This window comes from Mytilus edulis, chromosome 3 (genome assembly GCF_963676685.1).
Source record: "Mytilus edulis chromosome 3, xbMytEdul2.2, whole genome shotgun sequence".
NCBI lineage: Eukaryota > Metazoa > Mollusca > Bivalvia > Mytilida > Mytilidae > Mytilus > Mytilus edulis.
The window spans coordinates 89923748-89938713 of record NC_092346.1 but is presented as its reverse complement, the minus strand read 5'-3'; the positions used below and the strand labels follow the sequence as shown (position 1 = coordinate 89938713).

Sequence of the window (14966 nt, the reverse complement as noted above, 5' to 3'; positions counted from 1 at the left end):
CTTTTGAAAAAAGTTACTAAACAAACTTAAAAGGGCCTTATCCCGATGTACATGTAAACATTGAATGTGTATACACCAAGATGACTGCCAACAAAGGTACAAAAATCAAGACGACCTATTCTGAAATAGAACCAAAAAAGTCAAATGCCTACTTTATAAAAAAAAAATCTCTAATGTTTTAACCTTCACCGACAGATTTTACACTTGTTACATTCCCGAAAAGAAAATATTCCTATATTAAATGTTTACGTGACCAGAACAGATCGGTTTACTCGAAAATTTAAATGTGGTAATTGTAACATACATTTAACTTTCTGGAACACCCCTGAAAATCGTCGACCGGAATGGACTTAAGATCTCGTAATCTATTTAAATGATGTTTTTCCATTTTCCTTTTTGTTAATATGCAGCAAAGCTTAAATCTTTTTATTTGTTTATGTCACAGTTCTCTATCAACTATCTCGATAAATACTGAATATAGACATCATGTATATGTGTGTATAATTTTTATAGCACTGTTTAAGAAATAATTTGTTTAAATGTTACAAATGTTGTTTAGATATAATTTTTGGTACGTATCGTCACTGGCATTGTTTTATTCTTGATTTTCTCCACTTTTTCAGAAGGAGAGTGAATTTTGCTCCTAACTTTATTCACTATATTTTTAACTGATCCGTCATATTATGTAAAGATACAGCTAAACGATACTTTACAATTTGTAGGATTACTAGACACATAACACATGATTTCAAATTAGCTGTTGTGTGGGCTTTACTCATTGTTTTATATGAGGCCGTATAGTGATACATAGCTGTTGGTTTCTGTATCATTAGTTCTCTTGTTAGAAGAGTTGTCTCATTGGGAATTACACCCCATTTTTTATATTAACTGAAGTTCTTACTCATGACGTTTTCTTTGATAGTACCTGACAATTCCATACGACAAGGTGTTGATAAACTATAAATAAAATCTTATACTTCGAACATACAATAGTTTGATTAATAACTTTTTTTTATATATAAAAAAATTTAAAACAGCAAGGAAGGTATATAATAAAATTAAAAACAAGAAGGTATGATCAACGTCAGTGACTCAGATACCCATTTTCATAACAGTGAGAAGACGGCTTATTATAATCTATATTCAAAATTATGGTTCACTGAATAACTTCCTTGTCAATATGCATTCAAAACATGATTAGATTAAATCAATGTGTTATGCGTGCTCAAATACAAAACTTCCGTGCGCATGTGTGTTTACTAATGACGGTGCTCGAACATTGTAAGGCTTATTAGTGATATCTGTATTTTTGAGTTTATGTAAGTAAAATGACAAAAATAACTAGCTCCAAGGAAAATTCCAAAATAAAAGTCCCGTATCAAATGGTAAAATCAAAAGCTCAAACTCAACAAATGAATGAACAACTGTAATATTCCGGACGTGGTACTGACTATATTACTGTTGCCTTCATTTGGTACAGTCATGTCCCTATGTAGACAACCGGGATATCAATAGTTAACAGATATTGACTTATTCTGCATGATTACTTCATTGTAATAATCACTAAAAATACTTTGTAATTGTATTCCCATCACATAAAATTTGTTTTTTTTTAAATTTGTTCAAATAGTAATCAGATTTCTAGTTGACAGCTATGTGTATGTGTGCATGATATCAGCGATGCTCATTTTGGTTAAACTGAACAAACGTCCACAAAATGACCAACACTAGATATAGACAAACCATAATTCAATTAGAAAGTAGTCAATACTTCGTTCATTTACCACAAAATACTCGAACCTTGATGAAATAGCAAGGTATTTGTATCACACTAATATATTCTGGTCTTCATATGCATGTTGAACTATTAATTATTTTATTTAATCAATGTGTTGTTCATAAGATCGCAGTTTTTGTATGGTCAAAATTTGATTATAACGTCAAATTTTCCTTTTTCTGATAGAAAGATTAAATTTGTTTGCGACTCGTCTAAAACCATTACAGCAGATTCATACAACCAGCTAGCTGCTACGCAAACCATTCACTACGACATGGGAGGTTAAACTGTTGTCCTGGCATTAGTAGTGGACGATATTGTTTTGGTGCGCAATATGAATTCGAGCAACCACACCATTCATGCTGTTAATGCCCGATATTACTATTTTTTTTTGGAATACTAGTTACTAGCTCATAGTAAAAATCATGATGCTTCATAATTAATGTCAATAAATATCTAAAAAAAAAAATCATCGTTATCTGTAAGCAAGAAATTAAAAAGTCGACGTTATTCTGACAGCATTTTATTTCGTTAAAGTATAACTGATAAACAGAATGCACTTTAAATTAAACAACCCCTGTTACCTTTCAAAGGGTGCTTCACATTTTTTCCCCTCCTAGACAGAAAAACATATTACATTCATTCCTGAATTATCAGAGATTACATCAATTCCAATAAACAATAACTTCTATAAAACATAAAACTGCCTATTAACAATTTCACTTTTGTATAATCATTCAAGCTTGTAAAACAACTTAAGTCTTCGACATAAAGAAAAAAGCAGATCTTGGCAAGCATATCATAACAATATGTTGGGGTTTTTTTTTTAAAGAAATATAAACTTGTCATTATCAGATAGAATATGAAAATGTACATTCATTCTTGAAACTTTGCAAATAATAAAGGATAAGGCAAATCTACATATAAAGAACAGTCTAATAAAATATGTTTCTCAGATTCAATTTGAGTACAACATAAATATCAAATTCAACTTTAAGAAGCGTTGTTTCTTTGCCTTTTGTGTGTTTCTTGCTGTGTCGATTTTGTGTCATGGATGGATACCCATATTCTTTGTGGGTTTTTTTATAATTACAGGTAGTTTATTTACAGCGACCTCTTTCTATCCAAAAGTGCGACACCACATCTAAATTAGGCAAATGCACTTGTGTATAGACTTTTTAAAAATGTTCGTACTCAAATTCATCTACTTTGTTTCAAAAACAAATAAAACTCATAAGTCCATAATGCATTTCCAACACTTTGTGACAGAAAAAATAAGCACACGATAAGATTTTGCAACCATATAAAACTCTCAAAAGAATCATTCAATTTCTAAAATTACGGTGTTATATTACAACTATTGAACAAAAAATCAACAACAGCACTAATGGAATCAGTTATAAATGCGACATGCATAATGAATATTTGGGTGCATTTGCTTATAAATCAATCATATTAAAGGATAAAACCACCGATGTAAGTCATTGTCATTCTAGCCTAACATTGATATTTCCGCATGTCATCAGAACATAATGTCTCACATAACTCTTGCATTAGAACCATTAGTAACATATCACTTACATGTAACTTATATCAAAACACATTTGTTGCATCTATTTTATTCATTTCAATACAATACTGTTGGATATATACAGTCTGGAATCGTTTGATGCAGTGTTAATTTGAAATACGAGGCGAAGCCGTTAAAGTTACTATCAAATTCTATAAACACTCATTTCAAACTATGTAATCTGGTGCATAGTTACATTTTTATACATGTAAAATTGTACTATAGTTCATGTGATTGTCGCTAATGATAACTAGTAAGGTAATCATGGAATACAACTAAACGCATGTCTGAAGGCGCAAATTATAAGGTTTTATGAAATAGTCAATATTTTTTGTGGAGCCAATATACATTGTTGGGACGATAAGTACTTTGTGTGAATTGGTGATTAATTTCAAACCCAGTGAGATTAATGAAGTACGACACAATGTAATTGAGCAAGATGGAACCAAAACAATTATGATATACATTAGTCTCATGGTCACTTTTTTACTCCCCATAATCGTTTAATATTTTGTGTATGTCTTGTGATCGATGATACATCGATTGACAATATCAAAACAAAAACAACGGACAATATAACAATCCCGATATATCCGATACTTCTGGCTGATGGACGATCGTCTTTCATACTTATTCGTTTGTTAATTATAGATGATAGGTTGGATTTATCAACTGTCAAAGTCTTCTCCAATTCTTTAATTTTTGGCTGCAACCAGACAACTATTTCATCGTATGTCATATTGGTAACATTGTGTGATGCCCAGTAGTCTACTTTAGATCGGTATTCACACGAACATGGACATAAATCTGTAAATATTTGGAAGCATTTTTTTACAAATGCATTATGACACATTCCCCATTTAATTCTCAATTTTATCTCTATATAATTTTAGTATGTACATTTTGTAAATAGGTCTTATATTTTGACTGTGTTGACACGCTCTAAAATTGTCTGTCCACTCATTATTATTTGTTGATAGCCTTATTAGAACACATGTTTCATTGGTCTATTGTTCGTTTTGCATGACCTGTTTTTCCAACTCTCTTCGGCCTAAATTCATTGTAAGAAACAGACTTCATTATACCATTTTTTCAATTTCTTTCAATACAATTTCTCAGTATTTTACTGTTGCACATCATGCGTAACATTTGAATAAAAAACTAACACTTTTTTAACTGTTTTATCATGACCTTCGAACTGTCACTAACGAAAAACGTGTCCATTTATAAACCTATTTTCTTTTTATTCGCTTGATAGAATGAATTGCATTAGCATATGAAAGGCACATTACCGGAAAATCAGAAATGTCAAGAACATCCACATTTCTTTATCTATTTACAAATAAATAATGTTTTGGTATTAATACGCATCGGACGATACATCGAGTGTACAGTGGTCATTTCTTTTATTTTAATTCATTTATATAAAACGCGACCGCTTCCAGCAAAAATGTCAGGTCAATACGTGATATTGTGATGTGTATTTTTAGGTGGATACATGCAGATATCAAAATAAATAGCCGATGAAGAAAATATAAAACAAGGGTAAAAAATCAAAACATCTATTACACAGACCACGTCAGATGTTAAAATTGCAACAATCAGTTTGAAAAGCAACTGCACTGGTGAAAAAATAAACTTCACCCTAAATCAACTGTCTCAAATTTACATACTTAAAGTTAAGTTAATATGTTTCTCCATTTTGTTTAAATGATGCTTGTTAGATTTCGATGAAACGCATCGCCTCACATTGAATTTTGTACCATTCTTTAGCCCTTCTTTATCATTTCGTCCGTACGTGATTGTTTAAGTCTGTCTTTCAGGGGAAAGACATAAACTAATTTTTTACTCTCTAATCAATGAGGAAAACGTTTTAGTCCCAATGAGAGACACCATTTTGTATAGGTAGACGCGAACAAATAAAGATCAGTCCCTTTATGCTCTTATTTGTGGACATAAATTGAGAAACAAGATCGGTTCCACTAATGATGCATGATCTGCTTTCCCTTCCGGAGCAGCTTATGTCAAACTCCGTTTTTGATAGGGGTTTTAATTGAGTTTTCTTAATAGTATTCTGAAACGTAATGTCTTTTCACCGTTATTCGGTTTTTTTGTGATAACGTTTTCAGCTTCTCTTTGACTTATTAATTTTGAATGTCTCTTTGATAGCACCTTTTTTCACAGAAATCTTCGATTGGTGATGCACAGAACTGCAGGCATAAAAACAAGTTACGCCTTTGACCTTTAAACTATCGTTCATATTATATCGGTTTATTTGAATGACGTACGAAAAGTGTAGCGTCGTAATCCACAAAATCAAAATCTCACCGGAAGTTAAAGAAAGCACTTCTGGTGGTATCTTCGACCGAACGTGATACCGCATTAGTAAAATTAAATAAAGGCAACAGTAGTATACCGCTGTTCAAAACTCATAAATCCATGGGTAACAAACTAAAACCGAGGGAAACGCATTAAATATAAGAGGCGAACAATGACACAACACTAAAATGCAACACACACAGAAACGGACCAAGCATCAGACAAAATCCCACGAGAATAACAAATATAACATCAAAACCAAATACATGAATTTGGGATAGACAAGTACCGTGACACGTCTTATCGCAATGTTATTGCATAATTAAAAATAATTGATGAAAAGAATAAACTGGTCTTTAACTGCGTTTGCTATCCCATCTGTAACTCAATCTTGCATTGTCATATAACGGCAAATTATCGTTTCTTTTAAATCCATTACGATGTTTAAAAAGAGGAATATCCCTCATTCCAACGTTTATAAAATAACTATACTTATTTTTCTTAATTGAAAAGGTATAATGATAATATTTGAATTATTTGCCATCAATGATTCAAATAATATCGTTATCCCTTTACAATTAAGATAATTGAAGCTTTTGAGTCTCATACGAACCTGTATTTTGTGAAATAACAGTTAATGTTATCCCTGTACTTGTACCTTCTCCAATTGCATTTGACGCAACACAAAAATATTCTCCAGCATCAGCTTCTTGTAGATTTGTGACAGTCAAGGAAGGTGCTGTCAATCCTGCTATAGTAAATCTACTGTCTGTTGTTGAAATTACTGAATCTACTCCGCTAACTCGTTTCCTCCAATAAAATTTGGTAACACTAGGCGAAGCTGTGACAGAACAATCGAAGGTAACTGACTCACTTGTATTCCGAGTTGTTGATAATGAAGTCGTGGTCACTTGTGGAATACCTTTTTTGCAAAAGACACAAGAGAACAATCAATGGCTTTATATTATTATGATATGTCGTAGTCTGCTTTTGTAAATTTCTTTCTGAAATGTTTCATAGATTAATATGCGCACGATTAAATAAATGCATCTTGTGGTCATACATATTATATTTTGCTTATTTGAACTAACTAAATATCTTGAAACTTGCTAATCCTAGAAAAAAATATGTCAGTTCTATGTTCATTGGAATTTCAAACAAAGATGAAGAACTGGATCGTCAATCACTGTATTGGATACCTAAACTACGTAAGTGTCCTTGGTGGGTTTTCTTAGTGCACCACGAAACTTCTTTCTAAATTATTTACATCTATTTTAACATCAAGAAAAGCCGTGCTTTGAAGTTATTGTGAAACTGCCTATTCTAGAGGAGGCGTGAATCAGATGTAGATACTAAAATAATACAAAGATCTTTTAGAGCACATACAATCTAAGACTCTTTCATCTTGCAATAGTATTAAAACATTTGACTTTTCTACACTTTACACAAGTATTCCCTATTCCAAAGTAAAAGACAAATTGAAAGCGTTGGTTTTGCTTTGTTTAATAAAAAAGAATGGCCAATGTAGATACAAGTATTTTGTCTTAGGGAGAGAAACATCCTACTTTGTTAAGGATCACACTGATTCAAACAAAAAGTTCTGACATTATCAAGATGCTCAATTTTTTTATTGACAACATATTTGTTACGTTTGGAGGAAGTGTTTTTCAACAGACTGTCGCCATTTAAATGGGAACCAAGTGTGCCCCTCTCCTTGCAGACTTTTTTCTTTATTATTATGAGGCTGACCTCATACAGGTACTTCTTAGGATGAAAAATAAGAAATTAGCAGTATCTTTTAACTTTACTTTCCGCTATATAGATGATGTTCTCTCACTAAATAATTCAAAATCTGGTGACTGGTTGAAAACAAAACTTTACGACAAACGAGATGATTTCAGCTTTCTTATTGTGAACTTTCCATTTCTATGCAGCAAAGATTCAGCAGCGCTTGCATACGGAGTGTATATCTCTAAATTAATACGATACATCCGGGCTTGTATTTCCTATCATTATTTCCTTGATAGAGGGTTGCTGCTCACAAGGATGCTTGTAAACCAAAAGTTCCATATGGTTAAGTTGAAATCATCCGTTCGTAAATTTACGATCGCCTGCACGAGCTGGCTGATGGTTATGGAATAACAGTTTCACAGCTGATATCGGATATGTTTCTTATGACGTAACTACAATCCCCTTCCCTTTTCATGAATGTTACCTACCGAATTAGACTATTTACCAGATTTGTCATAACATGAGCAACACGACGGGTGCCACATTTGGAGCAGGATTTTCTCACCCTTTCGGTGCACCCGAGACCCCCCCCCCCCCAGTTTTTGGTGGGGTTCGTGTTGCTCAGACTTTTTATTTCTATGTTGTTTCATGTGTACTAATATTTGTCTGTTTGTCTTTTTCATTTTTAGCCATGGCGTTGTCAGTTTATTTTCGATTTATGAGTTTGACTGTTCCTTTGGTATCTAAAGCCCACTTGCTACTTAAAATAATTTAGTATTGTTAGCACAGTAACATAATATTGCCTTTTGTACCTTCTTAATCCGATTGGACTTAATGTGCATCCATAGACTAAGTAGGTTTTATTTTAAACATATTTTATTGTTGAATATGACAAATGGAGCAGACACAAGTTTAACCTTAGTAACTTAGTAACGTCTTTTACTAGCAAGTATAACTAGTGACAATCATAATCTTTCTTCTGGTACCCGCCGATAGACACATTAGTGGTGTCACGAACAAATTAACAACTTATTGACTATGGTACTAAAACTTTCTAAAATTTAGAAAGTAGACACCTTCAATTCTTCAATAAAAATCCCAAAGTATATTAATTTTTTTTGAAGAGATCTACCCTCTGTTTCATAATTATACATCGTGTTTTGTTAAATAAGTTTTTGTTAAAATTTATTTCTGGCTAACTTTTGTACGTTCATGTTTGATATTTATTATCATCGTCGTTTTTTTTTTTTTAATAACATATTTAATTATGATCTGTTCATTTTAAAGGGACACTAGCTGTCAAATTCATGGTCACCGATTTGACTCAAAATCTCATATTTGATTTATAACAATGTAAAACATTTATCCAAACTATCAAAAGTCTGAAATAAACGGTTTACAGAGCATGGGGTAGATCATTTATAGGTTCGTTTCGTGTGTATTTTAGTCCAGACGCCATCTAATTAACTATTGATTTGACCTCAGATGACCATATAAGCGATGTACATAAATAAAGATATGAATAGATTAAACCAACACGTGCAATTGGATTTTTATAGGTCTGTTTGATTTTATTCTATAGATTAAAAATAGATGTTTCTCATTGTTTTTAACCGTATAAGAATGATTTTATGTGCATCGCATTAGTAATCAAATGATTTACCGTAGTTTCACTTTCATTATTTACATTCTTGTTCTTTAAATAACCAGTACACGTACAGTGCATACGAGAGGTTGACTCATTCACTTGCAAGTGAATAGCTAATTATCAATGTTTCTTAGTGTAATTTTACAAAATTGAACCTTTTTGGCTGCAAAAAGCGAATTGTTATTTCACTATTTCACTTTCATTATTGATTGAACAGAAAAAAAATCAAACTTTAGATTTTTTATATATCTCGTAGCTAGTGCCCCTTTAATAAAACAAAACGATTTATTTCTCTGTAGCATCCTACCTCCTGTCACGTTTACCAGTATTTGATCGCATTCTTTGAAATGAAGCTTGTTGGCAACACAACATCTGTAAATTCCTGTATGAGCAAATGTTACACTTTCATGATTTGAAGTCATATCCATGGTACTACTGATAACAACATCAATCTGTCCTTGTGTTACAGTGTTCCAGAATGATTCAATAATTGGAATAACACTGTTAACGGTACACTGTAAAGTGATGTTATCATGGTATACGGCTTCAATATAAGATAAACTGGCAGTGACTGTAGGTGGCTCTGAAAGAAAATTATAAGATGTTAATTTTGATAAATTACCATATTGTTTTTTCCATTTACTCTTTCGTTGTCATTATAGGTATATCAATCATAAAATATTTTGAAATAAATGTTCTTGAAGTTGTTTATCAGAAGAGACGATATTGGAGAAAAGCAATCAAATTGGCCAAGAGCAAAATAATATTCACGGAAGCAATCTTCAATGCATTCGCCTTAGGCGAACAATGCTAGGTTAAAATCAAACTTATATGTTAATATTTACGGATATTTTCGTTTAACTGTCCTGGGTCGTTACCAATGCTGGTGAACTGTTTTTCATCGAGATTATCATAAGCATACATTATTGTTCCTTTGATAAATTTATAAAAAAAAAAGATTTCTTATTCCTCCGGAAAAAAAAGACTCCAGATGAGTTTGGCTTTTCTTTTTCGGTTCTTTTTTACCATGTTACTCCTAACGTAATCAAGAACTTATACATCCTTGGCTTTTAAAATTATAGTTTTGAGCGTTCCTGGTGTAGATGTATTTTTCAAAAATTTGACCCGTTCCCCATCTTAAAAGCGGTCTATTTTGTATGTGCCCTAACACATTTGCATATAAATTATAAGAGATCCTAAAACAAATTAGAAAAAACAAATATTTTTGAAGTATGACTTAATAACATCTATTTGGTATACATTTATTGACGGCACTTTGCGGAAGATCACGGATTTTCCAATTCTTGTACTCAGTTTTCATTGACCTTTGATGACGTTAAAATTGTGTTGCATATAAAATATCAGATTTGTTTAAGTTTTTAAATGCTCTACCTAGAGGCATTATGTTTTTTGGTCCGCCCGTTGATTATCTAAAATAAGCAAGCTTTGCGCTTTAAATATTAAAATTTTAAATCTAACTGCTTAGAGTGAAGAAATATCGTAACACACGCGTTTAAGTGGTGGAATCATGCAGTTATGGAGTCTGTTTATCTTAAATTAGTAAGATCCATACCAAGAAAAAGATCGGAAAATACTGATATAATTTCGAAAACAATACTGACCGTTACAGGTGGCGACATCTACTGGTGATTCCAAAGTTACCTCATTACAACTTTCATCTACAATATATAAACAAAATGTCCACTTTTATTATTATCTGAAAACATCTAAACACGTTTAACCCCGTCGCATTTTTGCGACTGTCCCAAGTAAGGAAAATCTGGCCTCCATTAGGCTTTTATGTTTTTGGATAACTCTGGTTCATTTTAATCTTCCGGAGATTAGTGTGACGCACATTATAGCTGAACTTGTATACTTTTTTGTTTAGTTCGAGCTGAATCCCGACTTCAGGTGCAGGATTTCCCCGCTGTGTTGAAGACAAATGTGTGGCTTTGCGCTGTGTTGTCTGCTCTTTGGTCGGGTTGTTTTCAATATATAACATAATAATTTTGCCTTGAATAATGAATAAATTGATGAATGTATGCATGTTGTTAATTTTCAATAATTCATATATAACCCCCAAAAAGTGGTTTTAAATTCCCATGGAGCTCTTTTTCTATAAGCAGTTTATTGGTATTACTAACTCCAAAACGAGGCTATTATTTCCACCTTTACAATGTCCGTAGTCAGTGGCAATCCATCTGTTAAAAAAGAAAATCAAATAGCATTGACTTCATAATTTGACTTTTTTTTAAATCCAATTACAAGTAGGTATTTTATCAAGAATTTATTTGGTTTATATTACTATGCGATACATTTCATGTGTGCTGATGTTTTTAAAATATCGTAGGTTATAAAAAAGAAAAAATATATATATTGAAAAAACTCTGGATTTAGCTCAAAATGACGAGGACAAAATGAGCAGTTAAAAATGTGATTATATCATTCTGGTTTTTTTTATATAGAAAAGAACGTCATTTGGTAACAAGATTTATAATGTAGAATAAGTTCAAAATTTTGCTTTTTGTTACACTGAGTCTACGCATTGTTTTATGAAACAAAGGAAGGGAAATAGTACATCGCATATATATGACGCAAGATAAAAATAATCACCACATCGTCACAAAAATATTAATAGCTTAAATGTGAATTATCAGGAAAATTTACAGCGGAACATGTTTATCTTTAAAGTTCCATAAACTACATGTAGATCGAATTCACTAGCTTGATGGATATGTTCACAACAATTGTGTGCTTAGTTTTTCAAATATGTGATTAGATTATATAATGTGTAAAACTGTTTTTTCTTTCAAGGCTAATGCTAAAACTATTGTATTGAGACGGTTTTCTTTCAGAGTTGTCAAGTTCATACTGTTTAACTTTGAATAAAGTTCTTCGTACAACAATACAAAAATACTTTCAACATGATATTTGATGACATAAATTTGTAACAAAACTATATTATTGGTAAAAAGATCGTATTTAAGAGCAAGCAAGAATTAATTTCTCAAAGAAATTAACAGAAATGATAATGTGAACTGATTCCTGATAATGGCAACAAATCTGACTGACTTATATACGGACAAATAGTTCCGGTTGAATGTAATTGAGATTTTAAAATCCGTCATTACATAATTTATTCATAAACATAAAACATTTTGTTGGTAAAACAGACCAAGTTTACTGGATCGACGAGTAGGCAAGATTGACAGAGTCGATAAGTTGACAGGTTGGCAAAATCATCATGTTATGACTTTTGAACAACAGTTTACTACTGTTGCCTTTATTTATTTGGTGGATAGGTTGTTCTTGTTGGAAGGGTCGTTAAGTTCGACAATCGAAATTAGCACAAAAACTACAGCTGTGATATATGCGCAGTCAAATTGAATAAAACGTTTAGTCATTTGTGATAAACAGTCACTGACCGTACATCGAATTGTTTATGACGTTGACAATCAATTTCGGTAGAGTTTTCTTTATGACGCGGAAGTTGCTCCACATTAAATATTTCATTTCGAACAGTTATAGGAGATGCAGTATATAAAGAATAAATATGATTTTGTACAAGGCTGAGAAACAGTTTTTTTCGAGCATTAGTCTATCCTGATTTGAGCTGACTACAAATAAAATTTATATTTTGAGACCATGTATTGTTATTCTAAATATATGTATATACTACTTGATCGAAACACGCTTTGACATAAGACTTTGTATCTTATAAAACAAACGATGTCGCAACCAAGATCGACTTACGAGTAAAGTTTATTTAAATTACAATTACATAGAACATTTGTCAATCAGTGAAAGTATAAAGTTATCTTACTTGTTAGGTCGTAACCTGTATTATTGGTATAATATACCACTTCAGTATTGTTTGAAGGTTTTAAAATACCAAAATACAAGTATCTGCCAGTAGGATCGGCTAATTTAAATTCAAAACCATCCGCAGTGCTGAAAGAAAACAGGAATTGAAACTACATGTACTGAGTAACTTTGCATTAGAAATTTTGATATTAATATGAAGTATTTTACCTTTCATCACTTTCAAATTATTGGAAGCACTTAGATGTAATTTTTGTTGTAGCAAGTCAAAATAGAATAATCGTGTTTATAAATATTATTTAATGAAATATTTTGGAAATTCGAAAACTATCATACTTACTTAAACAAACAAAAATGTTTCGATTTTAACAAAATACATTGTAATAATGAAACCGCTTTAATTAATATTCCTTGCATATATTAAAACTTATCTGCATAACATTTCCGCGCAAATATCATTTTTGCTTCGCTTTTGATTACACTTTGCTTACATTATTTCACAGGAAAACTCAGGTAAATACAGGTAGATTATATATATATATATTTATTGATATGCATTATTAAAAATATTTATGAAATGAAACAAATATAATGATGCTGAAATGTCCTCTCGAAACGAAATCCTTCAAATGATAACCAATGAAGGGGCTTCCGTGTTTTCTATAGGGTAATCTTAACGCGTCTCTTGACTAGATTTAAAAATCAAGAAATTAAGAGTTTGCATCCATATTAAGAAATTAAAAGTGGATATGGCGAATTTTAGTTACACATATAGATACAATTTTACTTATTTCTAAGGTGATGCTTTACTGCAGCTTTCAATGCATCCTTGGTATGTATTGATTTAATGTTATTTAAAGGCGAATTCCAATCTTTATTTACATTAGAAAGAAAATTGACAATATTTACTTTAAATAAACTTAACTCCTGTTAAAGTTGATGTTCAGTTTGAACTTTTTGGAGTGATTTAACATTATTGGATTATATTCCCAATTCCATGAATTTTCAATGTTCTCTCATATTGTTTTAAATTACGAGTAAGGTGAATAAATTCCATTTACTTCTATCGCTAGTATCAGGGGTTGTAATTCCGAACAATTCGCTTATTTGGGAAATGAACATTCATATAATTAGGAGATAACTGTATTATATTTTAAGCTTGGCCTTCGTAAAACGTAGATTTTACTGTCGCAAATTGAGTTTATATAGTGAAGCAAAAAAAACTGACCAAATTACGGCAAACATGAAATCAGATAAAAAGACGGTCTACATAGACTGTGTAGCACAAACCAACCTTTTTTTCTACGCATAATTTCAATATTAACACATGTGTTTGCATTGAGATCATTAACGCTCAGTTGACATTGATAAAATAGACTGCTGCACACCTGTTTTGAAATGACATAATATAATGCAAAACTGTCTGTATTTAGATCACATACTATACATATGTTTAATTTGGGAATCATATACTGTACACCGGTTTGCATCGAGATCATATTCTGCCCACCTTGTTGCATGGGGATAAGAATATTTGTTTCTACTCATATTTGTTTTGTGTTGGAGTCATATAGTGTACACTTGTTTATATTAAGATATATATTTGTCATGTTTTTTTCAAATAAATACATACTGAACTGATGATACATGCGGAGTTGGAAAGGTCCCTGGTGCGTCGAATATGGAACCACCTTCTAAAGTCTTCTCCAATGTTACATTTGTCAAATATTTTGTCGATTTCTTCCTTGTTCCATCTGCTGTATTCATTGTCAAAAATAACTGAAATAAAACTTTTGTCTGTATTAGCATGTCTTTTAAGTATCACAACCTTCTAGCCAATATCGAATGTTATATTTATGACGAGAAAAGTTTGCATGCATAATTAATCAAGACACATTTCATCCTTTCAAAACCTGTCTGCTCATCTGATTTGATCTAAAATTGTTTAGAAGGGTACTATGGTCGAATTATATTCATTAGGATATGTCTTCTTTTTTACCAATATGCAAAACCATTAGAATAGATTGGCGCTCTATTTATATCTAGAGTGAACAACAGATGTAAAAAGTAAAATCACAAAAATACTGAATTCCGAGGAC

At 31.6% G+C, this 14966-nt stretch overlaps 1 protein-coding gene across 1 annotated transcript in view; it reads right to left on the bottom strand.

Annotated features, from left to right (window-relative positions):
- Window positions 1-3380: 3380 nt before the first annotated feature.
- Window positions 3381-14966, bottom strand: part of LOC139514663 (uncharacterized) — a 52161-nt gene continuing 40575 nt past the window's right edge. The window contains exons 3-9 of the mRNA XM_071304118.1: window positions 14501-14646; window positions 12869-12996; window positions 11190-11246; window positions 10668-10724; window positions 9353-9628; window positions 6280-6588; window positions 3381-4154 (exon numbers count right to left, since the gene is read on the bottom strand). Coding sequence (XP_071160219.1) covers window positions 3826-4154; window positions 6280-6588; window positions 9353-9628; window positions 10668-10724; window positions 11190-11246; window positions 12869-12996; window positions 14501-14646 — 1302 coding nt within the window. The 3' untranslated portion in view covers window positions 3381-3825. The remainder of the gene's footprint in view (window positions 4155-6279; window positions 6589-9352; window positions 9629-10667; window positions 10725-11189; window positions 11247-12868; window positions 12997-14500; window positions 14647-14966) is intronic.